The 18,874-nt window shown below is 48.4% G+C and overlaps 1 protein-coding gene across 4 annotated transcripts in view; it reads left to right on the top strand.

The window, feature by feature from the left end:
* Window positions 1-18,874, top strand: part of WNT3A (Wnt family member 3A) — a 120,379-nt gene that overhangs the window by 64,920 nt on the left and 36,585 nt on the right. For all 4 annotated transcript variants that reach the window (XM_064162929.1, XM_064162932.1, XM_064162931.1 and 1 more), the window contains exon 2: window positions 6,148-6,389. In XM_064162929.1, the coding sequence (XP_064018999.1) occupies window positions 6,148-6,389 (242 nt within the window). The remainder of the gene's footprint in view (window positions 1-6,147; window positions 6,390-18,874) is intronic.

Raw genomic sequence — 18,874 nt, 5'->3', positions numbered from 1 at the left:
CCCAAAACAACCCAGGCATGAGTCTGGTTGTTCACATAAATTAAAGCTTTTGACATTGGAATCCTAAAATTTCATCCAGGTCCTATTGAAATAGCTCCCCCAAAGTCCTCCTGATTTCATGGTGTGATGGATGTAGCCTACGGAGACGACTACTGGGGACAGAGTGGCTAGAGGGCAGCCAGGAAGAAAGGGACCTGGGGGTGCTGGTGGATAGTAGGCTGAAGATGAGGCAGCAGTGTGACCAGGTGGCCAAGAGAGCCAATGGCATCCTGGCCTGGATCAGGAACAGTGTGGGCAGTAGGACAAGGGAGGTTCTTCTGCCCCTGTGCTCAGCACTGCTCAGGCCACACCTTGAGTGCTGTGTCCAGTTCTGGGCTCCTCCATTCAAGAGAGATGTTGAGGTACTGGAAGGTGCCCAGAGAAGGGCAACGAAGCTGGTGAGGGGCCTGGAGCACAGCCCTGTGAGGAGAGGCTGAGGGAGCTGGGGGTGTGCAGCCTGCAGAAGAGGAGGCTCAGGGCAGAGCTCATTGCTGTCTGCAACTCCCTAAAGGGAGGCTGTAGCCAGGTGGGGTTGGGCTCTTCTGCCAGGCAAGCAGTGACAGGAGAAGGGGACACAGTCTCAAGTTGTGCCAGGGGAGGTCTAGGCTGGATGTGAGGAGGAAGTTGTTGTCAGAGAGAGTGATTGGCATTGGAATGGGCTGCCCAGGGAGGTGGTGGAGTCGTCATCCCTGGAGGTATTGAAGCAAAACCTGGCTGAGGCACTTAGTGCCATGGTCTGGTTGATTGTCTAGGGCTGGGTGTTAGGTTGGACTGGATGCTCCTGCAGGTCTCTTCCAACCTGGTTGATTCTATGATACAGCAGGTTGGTTCTATCTCAATGGGCACTTTGTTTCTGGTGGCAACTGAACAGGTCACTTTTGAAAGCTTTGAGGAGGATGCTGGTGACTCTGTTGACATGGGAACAAGCTCTACAGATGTTTACACCCGAGTTAACCTTAGATACTGTGAGTAGCTATCCTGAACTCCTTGTGGAGTGACTGAACTACTCTCTGAAAGCTTACAGAATCACAAGATAGTGAGGAGTTTTAAGGAACTCCTGGAGTTCATCTAGTTCAACCACCTTTGCTAAAGCAGAGTCACCTAGACCAGATTGCACAGGATCATGTGCAGATGGTTTGGAATCTCTTCTAAGAAGGAGGCTCTGAGCAGCCTGTCCCAGTGCTCTGTTATCCCCAAAGGAAAGAAGCTTTTCCTTATGTTCCTATGAGTCAGAGAAACCAAGTTGATGCTCTTCTCTGGAAGCCTCTGTTTCTACCCCTTGTTTGCAAACATAAGGGACTACCTGGCTCCTGAGCATGAAGTCAAGCATCAGTGAGTACCTCCCAGTCCTCAAGGACTTGAATGAGTTGAGATTTGGTCGTGTGGCACCCTAAGACTCCACATTCTGAAGAAGACTACAGGGGCAATGCACTCAACAAGTACTCTGAAGCCTGAAAGTGTTTTAAAAGGTGTCTCCTGTCCAGAAACTGATGCAGTGTTTTGTATGCAAGTTAATAACAGCACAAAAACGTCCACAGTGCAGCCAAAGTGAAAACACCCTTTGGCTTGGCATGGGCCCCATTTCACAGGTGCTTTTCTGCCAGTAGTTATTCCCTGAATTAATCTAAAGCTCAAGAAAACCCACATCAAGCTGCTTAGATAGGGTAAACAAGTTAACTGTGTCCTCTTCTTGGTCTTCTCCTGTGGGTTTCTGCAGGCTCCTGCAGGAACTTGCCTCCTTCTTACAGCTGAGCTTTTTGCATGGGCTTCAACACAGTGCTTAGCTTTCCTGGGTGGGACTCAGCCATGCCAGTTGTTAGGTATCATGGCATGATTCATCTGGACACCTTTACACCACTCACCCAGGCTGCCTTGGTAGTCTAGCCAGTGCAGTGAAGAGAGGCAAGGCCATGAATGATTCACCTCATCCCAGAGCAGACATCTAAACCAGGGCAGATGAATCGTACCCTAGAAGGGCCTGTTTCTCTCCACTGACTGGCTACAAAAGCAGGCTGGGGTGAGGAGATCAGCTGCAGATGTCTCCATTGTAGACATCAGAGGGTGGGTGAGATGAACACAGTTCCTGGTCAGTCTCAGCTGCCTTCCTTCCTCCTGTAATTCAATGGAAAGAGAAGCATTTCTGCAGAGTGGTTCATGCTCTGTGTCTCTCCTTCCTTCCCTGGAGTGGAATGAATTGTCCTCTAAAGTTAAGTGAAATTAATCTTCTCCCAGAAGTCCAGCAGACACTGGAAGAAGCATCTAAGTTCATAGAATCACAGAACCAACCAGGTTGGAAGAGACCTCCAAGATCATCCAGTCCAACCTAGCACCCAGCCCTAGCCAATCAACCAGACCATGGCACTAAGTGCCTCAGCCAGGCTTTTCTTCAGCATCTCCAGGGACAGTGACTCCACCACCTCCCTGGGTAGCCCATTCCAATGCCAATCACTCTCTCTGACAATAACTTCAACTAACTTAACAGTTCATGGACACTGCTTTCAACAGGCTTCCAGAAGTTACACTCATGTTTTGTTGGCTTCTTTTTGGTTTGGGGTTTTTTTGGGGGTTTTTAATTAGGACAAGGGGAAATGGTCTCAGGTTGTACCAGGGAAGGTTTAGATTGGATATTAGGAAAAATAACTTTAATGTAAGAGTGGTCAGACATTGGAACAGGCTGCCCAGGGAAATGGTGGAGTCACCATCCCTGGAGGTGTTCAAAGAAACATAGTTTAATGGTGTTAGGTTGGCAGTTGACATTGATGATCTTAGAGGTCTTCTCCAACCCTCATGATTTTAAGATTCTCTGGTGATGGTCATAGTTGATGATCTTAGAGGTCTTCTCCAACCCTAATGACTGTAAGATTCTATGGTGATGGTTGAAGTTGATGATCTTAGAGGTCTTCTCCAACCCTAATGACTGTAAGATTCTATGGTGATGGTTGAAGTTGATGATCTTAGAGGTCTTCTCCAACCCTAATGACTGTAAGATTCTATGGTGATGGTCATAGTTGATGATCTTAGAGGTCTTCTCCAACTCTAATGACTGTAAGATTCTATGGTGATGGTCATAGTTGATGATCTTAGAGTTTTTCTCCAACCCTAATGATTTTAGGATTCTGTTATTTCCCTCTTCTCACTTAAGGCAAAGCAGTTCAGAGAGTGGTGGTCAGAGCAGGACCTCCATGTCCTTGTGGAAACACAACAGGGTGTAATTTGTCATAATACAACCACAACTTCCATGTTGAAGCTGACATGAAACTGAAGTGAAAACTTACTAACTGAATATCCAGAAGGACACTGGCAGTCATGTTAATAATTTCACAGTATCACAGTATCACAGTATCACCAAGGTTGGAAGAGACTCTTTAAAACATCTCAACCTGATCAGAAAGCCTCAGTATAAAGCTCTGCAAAGCACCTACTTGGATGAAGCAGCTGTGGAAATGCTTTGTTATAAGTGGAATATCTCTCCTACAGCATACTTTAAGGGATGTTAGCAACATGCCAGGCATGGCTTTCAACTTTGTGATCCCAGTAACATCAGTGCTGTTGTTCCCACAGGAGAACAGCCTTGATATTGCATCTCTATTAAGTTATGGACAATTCTTCCCCAGTTTGTATCTGTTCTAACAGGTCTACATTTCCACCCCATCCCTCTGTAACACAGGAAGCTTAATGACTCATAGTTAGTGAGTTTACATAGCACTTAGCTCCAAAGGCTGGGATTTTTATGTTCTCAAGGTCATAGAATCATTGAATAGTTTAGGTGGGAAGGGACCTCAACAATCATCCAGTTCCAACCCCCTGCCATAGGCAGGGACACCTCCCACTAGAAGAGGTAGCTCAAGGTCTCATCCAGCCTGGCCTTGAACACCTCCAGGGAGGTGGTGGAGCACAGAAGCACCCAATGTGATCTCTGATCAGAGATCACATTGGGTGCTTCTGTGCTCCACCACCTCCCTGGGCAACCTGTGCCAGTGTCTCACCACCCTCACTGCAAAGAACCCTTTCCTAACATCTAGTTTCAATCTCCCCTCTGCCAGTTTAAACCCATTCCTCCTCATCCTGTCATTACAAGGTCTTGTCAATAGTCCCTCCCCAGCCTTCCTGTAGCCCCCTTCAGGTACTGCAAGGCCTCTATAAGGTCTCCTCGAAGGTTTCTCTTCCCTGGGCTGAAGAGCCCCAACTCTTGTAGCCTGTCCTCATAGCAGAGCTGCTGCAGTCCTCTGAGCATCTTGGTGGCTTCCTCTGGATTTGCTCCAACAGTTCTATGTCCTTCTTGTGCTGGGGGCTGCAGAACTACACATAATACTCCAGGTGGGGTCTGAGGAGAGGAGAGCAGAGCCAAGGGGCAGAATCCCCTCCCTTGCCCTGCTGCCCACACTGCTCTTGCTGCAGCCCAGCACAGGGTTGCTGTCTGGGCTGCACTCACACTGCAGGCTCCTGTTGAGCTTTTCGTCAGCCCAGACCCCCAGGTCCTGTTCCTCAGGGCTGCTCTCAGCCATTCCCCACCCAGCCTGGAGTTGTGCTTGGGATTGCACTCAGCCAGGTGCAGGACCTCACACTTGGCCTTGTTAAATGTCATGAGGCTGGCCCGGGCACACCTCTGCAGGCCCCTCTGGTCAACATCCCTCATCCCTGCCCTTTAGCAAGTTGACTGTGCCATACAGCTTGGTACCATCTGCAAACTTGCTGAGGTCCAGATTGCTTGAGTCTTTAAGGTCATATTCAAGCCATAGAATTCACCTGGAAAGCTTCAAAGCTATAGAGCACATCACTGAATTCTATGATGCTTCTCAACTTTTGGTGTACTCCTTCCAAGTCTTGGACCATGCTGCCTTCTACTGTTGGTGTTATTACTCTGTGTCACTACAGAAGTGCTTTTCACTGCCTAAGTCCTGGGCTTCTGCAGCTGCTAATTTTCCTGTACAACAAGTAAAGGTGTGTGTAGCCTGAAGCAGCCTCAGAGGGGATCTGATCAATGCAAAGCAAGAGAACAGGGTCAGACTCCTTTCAGTGGTGCCCAGTGACAGGACGAGGGACAGCAGGCACAAACAAAAGATTCCACCTGAATGTGAGCAGAAAATTCTTTGGTATTAGGGTTCTGGAGCCCTGGAGCAGGCTGCCCAGAGAGGTTGAGGAGTCTCCTCTCTGGAGAGATTCCACACCCACTTGGATATTGTGATCCTGGGCAACTTGCTGTAGGTGACACTGATTTAGCAAAAGGATTGAACTGGAAGATCTCCAGAGGTCTTTGCCACCCTCCAACATGCTGGGATTGTGTGATTCTGTCTGATCCTCTGATTGCAGAGGAAGCTAGCTGCACAAGATGAGAATCTTTGGGAACAAAGTGATGGACTAAGGCATTGAGACATGAAGGAAATGGAAGGAGTATGTTAAAGGTACAACTTATTGCCTTGTTGGGCCTGTAGGAACTTCAGGAGAGAGATGCTATTGTTTTGGAGAGGGATGACAGTGGGAGAGGGAAATGCAGGGGAACCAAAGATGTTAATCCTCTGTCCCCATTCTCATGAACCAAGTACAAATCACAGAATCATAGAATCAACCAGGTTGGAAGAGACCTCCAACATCATCCACTGGTCAGGCCACACCTTGAGTGCTGTGTCCAGTTCTGGGCTCCTCAATTCAAGAGAGATGTTGAGGTGCTGGAAGGTGTCCAGAGAAGGGCAACAAAGCTGGTGAGGGGCCTGGAACACAAATCCTATGAGGAGAGGCTGAGGGAGCTCGGGGTGTTTAGCCTGGAGAAGAGAAGGCTCAGGGGTGACCTCATTGCTGTCTATAACTACCTGAAGGGAGGTTGTAAACAGGTGGGGGTTGGGCTCTTCTGCCAGGGAAGCAGCAACAGAAGAAGGGGACACAGTCTCAAGTTGTGCTGGGGGAGGTCTAGGCTGGATGTTAGGAGGAAGTTGTTGGCAGAGAGAGTGATTGGCATTGGAATGGGCTGCCCAGGGAGGTGGTGGAGGCACCATCCCTGGAGGTGTTCAAGATGGGACTGGATGAGGCACTTAGTGCCATGGTCTAGTTGACTGGATAGGGCTGGGTGATATGTAATAGCCATCCTGATAGCATCTCTTTTTTTTTCCCCAGGTCCTTGGCAATTGGTCATCAATATTCCTCCCTGGGAACTCAGCCCATCCTCTGCGGGAGCATCCCAGGACTGGTACCCAAGCAGCTACGCTTCTGTCGGAACTATGTGGAGATCATGCCCAGCGTAGCAGAAGGGGTAAAGATTGGGATCCAGGAATGCCAACACCAGTTTCGAGGGAGAAGGTGGAACTGCACAACTGTCAATGACAGCTTAGCCATCTTTGGGCCTGTGCTAGATAAAGGTGAGTGCAGTGCTACACAGTTTGGTAACAGCCAGCCCTGTGATGGAGCAGCATCAGAGATCTTGAGAAACCCATTGTGAACTCAATTGCTTCTGATAAGGTATCATATTAAATGGGCTGCTGGAGTCAGGAAATGAACTTGATAAGGTTGATATGTGGCACAGGCAGGGAAAATTTTGTTGACCAGGGCATGGTTCAAGCAGTTCAAACCTGTCTTAGGGACAGCAAGTACGTCTGTGCCTCATCAGTGTAAGGTGAGCAGTTACCCACCACCTCCATTATACAGCCAGCATCCAGCCACAGGTAACCACTATTTCTACCTCAACCCCCTGCTGGAATTGTACAGATGACCTAGAGAATTGGGATGCTCTCCATTTGACCGTGCACTGGGGTCATCTCTGACCCTGCTTGGAGCAGAAGCTTGGACTGCAGACCTCCCAGGGTAATTTCCAACACAAATTATCCTATGATCTTGAGTGCCTTAGGAAGAACACGAAGGATTACTGTGTTGTCAGTGGTCAAGCTGGATGTTTGGCTCTCTTTCTAACCCCATGGCATTTCAGGCTGCATTTCCATCTCTCTCAACGATTGTGGAGGGCAAATGATGGGCTGTTGGGATGATTCCTAGGGACTAGACTTAATAGATGACATTAGTTTTGATGCCCTAATGGGATATAATGAAGATGAAAGGTCTGAGGTGATGTTTTCATTGGTTGGAAACATGACAGATTAAGACAAGGTAATGCAGGCAACTAATTCAGGCATGGCACCCACTGATATGAGTGGGAGATCTTAGACATGGTTTGCTCTGAGTTGTTGAATGCAGTGAGATTTAAGCACTTGGATAACTCTAAGGGAGATCTTAGACATGGTTTGCCCTGAGTTGTTGAATGCAGTGAGATTTAAGCACTTGGATAACTCTAAGGGAGATCTTAGATGTGGTTTGCCCTGAGTTGTTGAATGCAGTGAGATTTAAGCACTTGGATAACTCTAAGGGAGATCTTAGACATGGTTTGCCCTGAGTTGTTGAATGCAGTGAGATTTAAGCACTTGGATAACTCTAAGGGAGATCTTAGATGTGGTTTGCCCTGAGTTGTTGAATGCAGTGAGATTTAAGCACTTGGATAACTCTAAGGGAGATCTTAGACATGGTTTGCCCTGAGTTGTTGAATGCAGTGAGATTTAAGCACTTGGATAACTCTAAGGGAGATCTTAGACATGGTTTGCCCTGAGTTGTTGAATGCAGTGAGATTTAAGCACTTGGATAACTCTGAGTACTTGGTGTATGTTATGGTTTCCCTTATAAGTTGGCAGGAGCCTATCTGAATAAAATCAGAGAGTGGTTTGAGTTGGAAGGGACCTTAAAGGGACCTGATAGGCCACTCTGCCATGGGCAGGTACACCTCCCACTAGACCAGATTGCTCAAGGCCCTGTCCAACCCAGCCTTGAACACTTCCAGGGATGAGTTGTCCACAGTTTCCCTGGGCAACCTCTTTCAGTGTCTCCCCACCCTCACTGTAAAGAATTTCTGCCTAATCTCCACTCTAAATCTCCTCTCTTCTAGCCTAAACCCATTACCCATCATCCTGTCACTACAAGCCCTTGCAAATAGTCCCTCCCCATATTATATCATTTTAGCCCCTAAGAACTGAGAGTTGACGTTTTGAAGTCTTTGCCTCATCAAGGACAAATGTAGCCCCTCCAGCTCCCAGATGGTCTTAAATTAGTTGCTCCAAAACTCCTGTAGCTATTATATCCACTGCATGAGGAAAGTGACCCTCACCTCCTTGCTGACCAAAGGAACCCTGATCCTACAAGCTGCCAAACACTCTTATCTCACAGTAACGTCGACACAAAGGGTCAGTCCCTGCTTCAGACTGCAGCTTCCAGTAGCCTGGCTCAGGGAGGGAAAGAAGGCTGGGACGATTTCATAACTGAAGAATGTTGTTCCTTGAGGGAGAATCAAACCACCCTTCAGTTTTGCTTCACCTACAGCAGGAGGGGGGAGAACAAAAAACCAAAACAGCTCAGTTGCATTCTTGTGCGGCAGATCCCCCAGGGTAGGAACATATTTGAGCTCATACCCAGAAAGAGAGAAGGAGAAAAGGAGAGAGAGAGAAAGCAAGCAAATGAAACTCTATTTTGCACCTTGGATTTCAAGTCACCTGAGATCTAAGTGGGGCTTCTCATTTGCATCAGTAAGGACCCCATCCTGCCTCAGCACAAAGTCCCTTTTGCCTGATGTGGCTCTCTGCAGCCCTTGTATTGGGGAAAAGAGTGATTTTAATGCCTTCAGGAGATACTTTCTAGGTCCAGATCTCACTGAGGCTGTCCTACTGTCTGGGTCTCCCCCTGTTTTGGTATCTATTGCTAACTTGAGGCTAGGCTTGAGCTGTGACTCAGTGGTGCCAAACTGTCACCAGACTGAATCATAGAAATGGTCTGGGTTGGAAGGGATCTCCAAAGATCATCTAGTCTGACTGATCCTGTTAGGAGCCATATTCTGAAGTCTCATCTAAAGCCAGACTCTTTTCCAAGTCAAAACATTCTATCATTCCATGTCTTAGCTGCAACTACATTTATGTTGTATTTATTCTAACATTTCCCTATCCAGGACTAACAAATCAGGTATCAAACAGCAATAGTATTCAGGAGCTTGGTGACAAGGGAATGGCCATGTTCAGGGGATCCAGGCCTGCTGGTTTTTGGAAGCATTACTTGACAGACTTGGTCCTATGTCCCTTTAGCTCATCATATGTCACTCTTGGGCAGACAAAGTCATAGAATCATAGAATCAGCCATACGGGAAGAGACCTCCAAGATCATCCAGGCCAACCTAGCACCCAGCCCTGGCCAATAAACCAGACCATGGCACTAAGTCTGGTTTTGAACACCTCCAGGGACAGTGACTGCACCACCTCCCTGGGCAGCCCATTCCAATGCCAATCACTCTCTCTGCCAAAAACTTCCTCCTAACATCCAGCCTAGACCTGCCCTGGCACAACTTAAGGCTGTGTCCCCTTGTTCTATTGCTGCTTGCCTGGCAGAAGAGACCAACCCCAGCTGGCTACAGCCTCCCTTCAGGTAGTTGTAGACAGCAATGAGGTCAGCCCTGAGCCTCCTCTTCTGCAGGCTGCACACCCCCAGCTCCCTCAGCCTCTCCTCATTTTGGTTGGAAGGGATCTCTAAGACTGCCAAGTTCAACCATTAGCCCAGCAATGTCAAGGCACTATTAAAGAGCTATGAAGAGCAGAAATCCCTCATTTCATCCACCTAATGCCTTATTTTGCAAGTTGTTATCTGTGGACTAAATGTTCCCTACTGAAAGGGAACAGAGTCACCTTCCTGGCTATGCTGTGCTACCTACATGGGGAATGATTCAGGCACAAACAGGAGGAGAAATTGTGACAGAGCAGTTGGAAGAGGGTTTTTCTCCTCCATTGTGGCCTTGGAGTCTGAGCAGCTCCACAAAGAACATTCAGATAGGTGAAACTGTTTGATTCATCTTCAAAACAGTAGGAGATAGGTGCCTTGGGTACCCCATTGGAAACTGAGAGAACAGGATGCTTACACAGGAAGAGAAGTGAATCTGACCTCTTTCCCTCCACCCAAACCTAATTATCCATCAGTCACATATAAAAGGCTACAGTTCATGTAATTTCTAGTCTTCTAGAAGTTCAGATCTCAACTCCTGAATAGCAAAAGGAAGCTCTTGCTTGAGCTTTTCTAACAGAGAGACAACTTGTTCTCCTGTGTTTCTTCACCTTTATTGTGGGAGGCAGTGGAGCAGAACAAGGCTCTAGCCACACAGCCTGGAGTGATCACCACAGCTAGTGGCCAAACACTTACCTGGGAGGTTTAGGTGCTTGTAAGGCAGTTGCTGTATCTTTCAGATTCCTAAGGGCAAGGGAAGCCTTTTTAATTGCCTTCAAAAATATGAAAGCTAAAATTTTGGAGGTGGTAGTAGAGGGACATGCCATCACTGACAACAGAAATGAATGCTGCAACCTAAGAGATGTTGTCCATCACAAATATTAGTGCTGTATGTTGGGGCTTGTGTCTTTCACCCTGGTTTTAGCTTTGTTGAGCTGAAGACCTTAGGGGGAAGTTCTTCCCAGAGAGAGTGATTTGCCAGGTTGTGCAGCCTGCAGAAGAGGAGGCTCAGGGCAGACCTCACTGCTCTCTACAACTACCTGAAGGGAGATTTTAGCCAGGTGGGGTTGGGCTCTTCTGCCAGGCAAGCAGCAACAGAACAAGGAGACAGAGTCTCAAGTTGTGGCAGGGGAGGTCTAGGCTGGATGTTAGGAGGAAGTTGTTGTCAGAGAGAGTGATTGGCATTGGAATGGGCTGCCCAGGGAGGTGGTGAAGACACCATTCCTGGAGGTGCTCAGTACAAGACTGGATGAGGCACTTAGTGCCCTGGTCTAGTTGATTGGCCAGGGCTGGGTGCTAGGTTGGACTGGATGATCTTGGAGGTCTCTTCCAATCTGGTTGATTCTATGATTCTAAGATGTCCTTCCCAACTGTAATGATTCCATGATTCTAAGCTGTTCATGATTACATTCTGGCACATTTTGTCATCTCTCAGTGCCACACAAGCTCTCTTTGAATCTCAGAATAGATTGAAAAAGACCTTAAAGATCATCAAGCCAAATCATGAAGCTAACACCTACAAGTCCTTGACTAAACCATGTCAGGCTGCCTAGAGAAGTGCTTGAATTGCCATCCCTGGGTGCATTTTAAAGTCATCTAGACATGGTGCTCCAGGATGTGGTGTAGTGTAGTGTCCCTGGTAGAGTTAGAATCATAGAATCATGGAATCAACCAGGTTGGAAGAGACCTCCAAGATCATCCAGTCCAACCTATTATCCAGCCCTATCCAGTCAACTAGACCATGGCACCGAGTGCCTTATCCAGTCTTTTCTTGAAGACCTCCAGATAATGGTTGGGCTTGATAGTCTTTCCTGCAAGAGTGGTCAGATGTTGGAACAGGCTGCCCAGGGAGGTGGTGGATTCGCCATCCCTGGAGATGCTCAAGAAACCTTCAGGCATGTCACTTTGGGACATAGTTTAATGGTCATGGTGTCCTTACCTTCAGGCATGTCACTTTGGGACATAGTTTAATGGTCATGGTGTCCTTACCTTCAGGCATGTCACTTTGGGACATAGTTTAATGGTCATGGTGTCCTTACCTTCAGGCATGTCACTTTGGGACATAGTTTAATGGTCATGGTGTCCTTAGGGGGAGAATTGGACTCAATCTTAGAGACCTTTTCCAACTGAAACTGCTTCTGTGATTCTATGATCTTAGAAGTCTTTTGAAACCATGGTGTTTCCATGAAAAAAAAAAACACAAACCCAAACTTATTTGGCACTGTCTCTTTAAAGGACTCTCAGCACATGATTAAGTCAAAATCCCTCCCCCCATTCAATAAAAGTAAATTACCTCCAACTATTTAAGCTCTCCCCCCCCAATTCGTTTGAATTTAAAAAGGGAGCCCTTGTCTGTCCTGTTTCTTTCACTCACTCCCACCTCCTTCTGCTAAAGACTGGCTGGGGCTTTAAACCTGCCAGCTGGGCTGAGAAATGGTTAATAGTTATTGTGGAGGAGCAGCTTTTAATGAACTATTGAAGAATGATACATTGATGGAGTAATGGGAGTTTAAGTCACTCTGTAATGAAACAGGTTCTCAGCGCGGCCCCATTGTGGTGTAAATACAGCACGGCGCTCCCACTGTTTGGTCAGGACTAAATAGCAGAGGCCAGAGGGGGGTCAGCTTATGGGGTCTCCTCTTTAGTTAATCAATCTGATTGGATTAGGGTCACTGGGATCCCTAATAATGTCAAAGGTTACGCCAAACTGGATTAAATGCTTTGTAAGGGAGGGCTCCGATTCTTTCAGCTTCGGCCGATGGGGCTTGTTGATTAGAGTTTAACACTCAAGCAACTCTTGGAAGCTCCACCATGCCTTTTTTTTTTATCTTTTTGGGGGGGTGTGGGGGGTGGTTTTTCTGGGGATGCTCAGCGGCATGCGAAGAGGAGCGAGGGATTTGAATGAGCCGGGGCGGGCGAGCGCGCGTCCCGTGGCTTTGTCGAGTGCCTGCTCCCGTCGGATGTGCCCTCTGAGCACATACATCAAATTCCCCACTGGACAAATGAGAGTCTGATGGCTGATGTGGAGGCTTGGAGGCATAGATTCATTCCGGAAGTAATCATTGGCCAGCGCCTCTGCTAAAGGGCAAAGGATGAGAGCCACAAGAAGCAGTGGAGTGATCCACTTTTTGTGCCCTCCCCTCGACCCCCAGCCCAGGTTAACCCTGCTCCCATCCAGCAAAGAGATGTCCTTTTTCACAGTATCACAGTATCATCAGGGTTGGAAGAGACCTCACAGATCATCAAGTCCAACCCTTTACCACAGAGCTCAAGGCTAGACCATGGCACCAAGTGCCACGTCCTACCTTGCCTTGAAGTGCCCCAGGGACGAGACAAGTCCTGTGGAGTGATCCACTTTTTGTGCCCTCCCCTCCACCCCCAGCCCAGGTTAACCCTGCTCCCATCCAGCAAAGAGATGTCCTTTTTGAGACAAGTCCTGTGGAGTGATCCACTTTTTGTGCCCTCCCCTTCACCCCCAGCCCAGGTTAACCCTGCTCCTGCTCAGCAAAGAGATGTCCTTTTCGAGACAGGTCCTGTGGAGTGATCCAATTTTGTGCCCTTCCCTCCACCCCCAGCCCAGGTTAACCCTGCTCCTGCTCAGCAAAGAGATGTCCTTTTTGAGACAAGTCCTGTGGAGTGATCCACTTTTTGTGCCCTCCCCTCCACCCCCAGCCCAGGTTAACCCTGCTCCCATCCAGCAAAGAGATGTCCTTTTCGAGACAGGTCCTGTGGGGTGATCCAATTTTGTGCCCTCCCCTCCACCCCCAGCCCAGGTTAACCCTGCTCCCATCCAGCAAAGAGATGTCCTTTTTGAGACAAGTCCTGTGGAGTGATCCACTTTTTGTGCCCTCCCCTCCACCCCCAGCCCAGGTTAACCCTGCTCCCATCCAGCAAAGAGATGTCCTTTTTGAGACAAGTCCTGTGGAGTGATCCACTTTTTGTGCCCTCCCCTCCACCCCCAGCCCAGGTTAACCCTGCTCCCATCCAGCAAAGAGATGTCCTTTTTGAGACAAGTCCTGTGGAGTGATCCACTTTTTGTGCCCTCCCCTTCACCCCCAGCCCAGGTTAACCCTGCTCCTGCTCAGCAAAGAGATGTCCTTTTCGAGACAGGTCCTGTGGAGTGATCCAATTTTGTGCCCTCCCCTCCACCCCCAGCCCAGGTTAACCCTGCTCCCATCCAGCAAAGAGATGTCCTTTTTGAGACAAGTCCTGTGGAGTGATCCACTTTTTGTGCCCTCCCCTCCACCCCCAGCCCAGGTTAACCCTGCTCCTGCCCAGCAAAGAGATGTCCTTTTTGAGACAAGTCCTGTGGAGTGATCCACTTTTTGTGCCCTCCCCTCCACCCCCAGCCCAGGTTAACCCTGCTCCTGCCCAGCAAAGAGATGTCCTTTTTTGTGCAGTTAGCAGAATGAGCATGGAATGTGGCTGACCTTTGAAGGTCCCTTCCAACTCAATGCATTCAATGATTCTTCTGAGGAGCAGCTAGGGAAACTGAATCATAGAAGCATAGAATCAGTCAGGGTTGGAAGGGACCACAAGGATCAACCACTTCCAACCCCCCTGCCATGCCCAGGGACACCCTACCCTACAGCAGGCTGCACACAGCCTCAGCCAGCCTGGCCTTAAACACCTCCAGCCATGGGGCTTCAACCACCTCCCTGGGCAACCCATTCCAGCCTCTCACCACTCTCATGCTCAACAACTTCCTCCTCACCTCCACTCTGACTCTTCCCACCTCCAGCTTTGCTCCATTCTCCCTAGTCCTGTCACTACCTGATAGCCTAAAAACTGAGGCTGTTTCATCTGGAGATGAGGAGGCTGAGCAGAGGTCTCAGGGCTCTTTACAACTACTTAAAAAGAGGTTGGAATGAGGTGGGGGTTGGTCTCTTCTCCCTAGCATCAGGTGATAGAATGAGAGGAAATTAGCTGGAATTGTGCCAGGGAAGGTTTAGGTGGGATATTAGGGAAAATTTCTTTATAGAAGGAGTGGTCAGACATTGGAACAGGCTGCCCAGGGAGGTGGTGGAGTCACAATCCCTGGAGGTGTTTCAGAAGTGGCACACATGGCACTTTTGGGCCAGGCTTAATGGCCATGGTGATGTTGGGTTGATGGCAGGACTCAAAGACCTTAGAGGTCTTTTTGACCTAATCTAATTCTGTGATTCTGTGAAATACAGAGTATCCAACACCACTTCATTTCTCCATTACTGAACTGGGTACTTGTCTTGCCTTCTAGCACTTTCAACTCAGATCAGGAGGGGATGGGGTGGAGTGGGGTTGAATAGGATGATAAGGTATCTCCTTGTCATCTTATCTAGACCTTGAAGCCTAACCTACTTCCTTCACTCATGATTCCTCTGCAGATGAGACTGTCTTGCAGATATGGCAGAGTGTCCTTCAGAAAATGATACCAAATAACCTCTTTGAAAGCTGCTTGGCAATGGAAAGGGGCAGCAATAGTAGTGTGTTACTGGCAGAGATATGATATCTCTGGGTGCTCAAATGCTTCTTTCCTTCTCACACACTGCATGTTTATAGCCTGTCATGACCATCACATTATTGAAGCAGACTTCATGCATGATGCAGACTGGAGAATTTCACCTCAAGACCTGGGTTTAAACCAAAAACCTGGATTTGACTATCACATCTCTTCCCAAAGGAGAACTTGCCTTGGCGTACCACCAAGAGACAATCCATCTACCTCCTCTTTTAAAAGTCTCCTCATTTCTAATGTGACATGGCTCTGGTGTTGGTAATCAGCCCCTACATGTTAATTTGTTAGATTCAGTATAACTCTTGCACAACAGAGCACTATCAGGAGCAGTGTGGCCAAGAAGGACAAGGGAGGTTATTCTGCCCCTGTACTCAACACTGCTCAGGCCACACCTTGAGTGCTGTCTCCAGTTCTGGGCTCCTCAATTCAAGAGAGATGTTGAGGTGCTGGAAGGTGTCCAGAGAAGGGGAACAAGGCTGGTGAGGGGCCTGGAGCAGAGCCCTGTGAGGAGAGGCTGAGGGAGCTGGGGGTGTGCAGCCTGCAGAAGAGGAGGCTCAGGGCAGGCCTCATTGCTGTCTGCAGCTACCTGAAGGGAGGCTGGAGCCAGGTGGGGTTGGTCTCTGCTGCCAGACAAACAGCAACAGAAGAAGGGGACACAGTCTGAAGTTGTGGCAGGGCAGGTCTAGGCTGGATGTTAGGAGGAAGTTGTTGTCAGAGAGAGTGATTGGCATTGGAATGGGCTGCCCAGGGAGGTGGTGGAGTCACTTTTGCTGGAGGTGTTGAAGCCAAGCCTGGCTGGGGCACTTAGTGCCATGGTCTGGTTGATTGGCCAGGGCTGGGTGCTAGGGTGGACTGGATGATCTTGGAGGTCTCTTCCAACCTGCTTGATTCTATTCCTTTCTACTCTCTGATAATTACATTTTATAGTACGTTAGATTTGAGGCCTGCAGAAGGGCAGTGGATCAGCAAAACTTTGGATCCCTTATGTCAGACAGTGAGACAGCTCAAGGGAGTTCCATTTGAAGCTGGGATCTTTCTTGAGCATGATTCATTGAATCTATTCTAGGCTGTTAGATTAAAAGGTTCACACCTGAAGTTCCTACATCTCTCCATCAACCACTGAGTGACTCCAAGGAGTATGGCTCTTGATGAGAAGCATCCTGCTCCCAAGGACCACATGAATCATAGAATTGTTTTGGTTAGAAAAGCCTCTTAGATCATCAAGTCCACCCATCAATCTAAGACCACCATGGCCATTAAACCAAGTCCCAAAGTGCCATGTCCACACATTTCTTGGACACCTCCTGGGACGGCGACTCCACCACCTTCCTGTGAACCCTATTCCAACGCCAGACCAATGAAGGGGAGAGCAGATATTTGTCTAGCTCGTGAGGGATGTGGAATTCAAGTCACATTCAGGTTTCTAGAGGATGCTGGGCATTGCTGCCAGTGCATCTAGGCTTAGTTTGAACTGGACTCATTGTGTGCCTAGGCTTGTCTTGGACTCTACAGCTTTTGGGTAGAAGTCCCACATCTTGTCTCTCTCAAGAAAGCCATAACATGACTCTGTTCATGGGTTGATCCTTTTGTCCTTGTTAGTACTGTGGATGAGGAGGTTCATCTTGTGTCCAGCAAAATCCATGTGACTTTGTCCCCAGATCTAGTGAGGACAGAAGAAGACTTTCCACTTCAGTTACGATAGCTCGGAGACACAAGTCTCCTCTGCATTATTTCCCTGCTGTGTTGTAACAATATCACTCCACAGGCTCTCTGATAGGCCTGATCTCATCTACCCAAGTTAGATGTCAAAGTCTGAGCTAGTCACCCCAGGCTCCCTTTGTAGTCAGTGGAGAGCAATCGGCATCTCCAGAGAGCAATTCATCTGACCTATCTTAGACACCTATCTCAGGATAACATGAATCATAGCAAGATGTTTATTTCTCTCCATTGACTATAGAGGGAGCCTAGGGCTACAGGATCAGCCTTCCATCTGTACCTCTTAGAGGCCCGGTCTGGGGGGCAAATAGTTCCCACCCACTCATCTTTCTCCTGTTAGAAAGCAGCCCTGACATCCAGCCTGTCTTGGAGAGGCCATTTTACTAATGCAAGGGCATAGCAACAAACAAGATCTTCTGGACCACTGAACACAGGCAATCCCTGCCTATTTCAGGTGTAATAGCCCCTTACAAGGTCTTGCATGATTTCAAATTCATGCTTTTAGCAGACCTCATCACACTTTCCTGATGGCATTCTGGCACCTCAGTTGTCCCTGTGCCAGATGCTTCCCCCCGCTTTCCCCACTCCAGATCAGCCTTCTCCACTCCTGCAATAAAGTAAGGCATGAGCAGAAAGCCACAAGATACTGATCCATCCAGGAGGTTAGTTACATGTAGGAGGTACTCTCTGCTCTCTCATGAAACTCTTCCCAAGAGGATCTGATTTCCAACCACACCCTGTCTACCTCTCTGCTAATGGCAATTTGGGCAGCTGCCCTGGTATCAACAAGGGAGATCTACAAACTCTACCCTGTAACTATGGGGAAGGAAACTGGAAGGATCAGGGTTTGAAGATGTGACTATGCAAGCTCCACTCAGCCATCAAGGTGCATAAATCCTGTAGGCCAGAGCTTTTGCCAGTGCTGCTGAGGAGAAGACTGGCAGGCTTCAGGACGAGGACATCAGTTGTGTTCAGTGTCAGTGTAAACTGAACTTAGAGCTAGGGATTACTGCAGGGGCTGAGACAGTTGGAAGTGCCACCATATGGCTGTCCTGCCTGAGTCCACTTTCCACCCTAGAGGTACAGGGCAGCCCATACTCGTGGCTTTTGGGTGGCTACCTCAAGGCAGGCAGCAGCAGCAGGGGGGAGATGCAGTCTGGGGAGATCTAGGTGAGCTGTAGCCACGTCTCTGGTTTGTAGCCGACAAGGGTACTGGGAGATTAGCAGCTTCCACTGAACCTTGGCAAGGGCTGCAAGCCATAAGATCAGCAAACTGAGAGGCTGAGGAGATGTGCCAACCTGTTAGTCCCTCAGCCTTTGGGAGCAGGAAACCAATAAGGTGGCAGAGAAGCATCTTCTCTTACTGCAGGAGCTGCTGGTAGGACAGGTCACCACCAGAAGGGGACACTTCAGCCTCTTGTGACTTCAGAGGTGTTTAGAGGCAAGCTGGTATTGTAAGATAGTACCCAGAACATTATGGCTGGCATCACATCTGGCTACATTTGCCCTTCCAGCCCCAATGGAGCTGGAGGCTGTGCATGGCCAGGGTTTGATGTGTTCAAGTGGTTTCTGGGTTTCTGAGCAAGAGACCTTGGATCTCATCAGCTCTTCACCTGCAAGCTGATCCTAGGATAAAGATCTGGCTCTTGTGTATATACACAGCTCTCAGGAGAGGAAACAACCTATGTAAACAGCTGTAATCAGCTGCAAACAGCTGTAAACAGCTAACCTCCAGATGCGGGCTGCAAACCCAGGGGAACAGTGAAGGTGATGAGGAAATGACAGCAATCACAGAATCATAAAAGACAGAACAGTTTTGGTTGGAAAGGACCTTTAAGATCCAAAGGGAGAGGGACTTTTTTATAGGAGCCTGTGGTGATAAGAAAGAGGCAATGGTTTGAAGCTAGAGCTGGGTAGATTTAGATTGGACAGCAGGAAGAAGTTCTTCACTCTGAGCGTGGTGAGACACTGGAACAGGCTGCCCACGGAAGCTGTGGATGCCTCATCCCTGGAAGTGTTTAAGACCAGGCTGGATGAGTCTTGGAGCAACCTGGTCTAGTGGGAGGTGTCCCTGCCTCTGTTTATGGCAAAGGAGGTTGGAACTGGATGATCTTTAAGGCC

This window comes from Pogoniulus pusillus, chromosome 23, assembly GCF_015220805.1.
Source record: "Pogoniulus pusillus isolate bPogPus1 chromosome 23, bPogPus1.pri, whole genome shotgun sequence".
Classification (NCBI taxonomy): domain Eukaryota; kingdom Metazoa; phylum Chordata; class Aves; order Piciformes; family Lybiidae; genus Pogoniulus; species Pogoniulus pusillus.
This window is presented reverse-complemented; position numbering and strand designations above follow the sequence as displayed.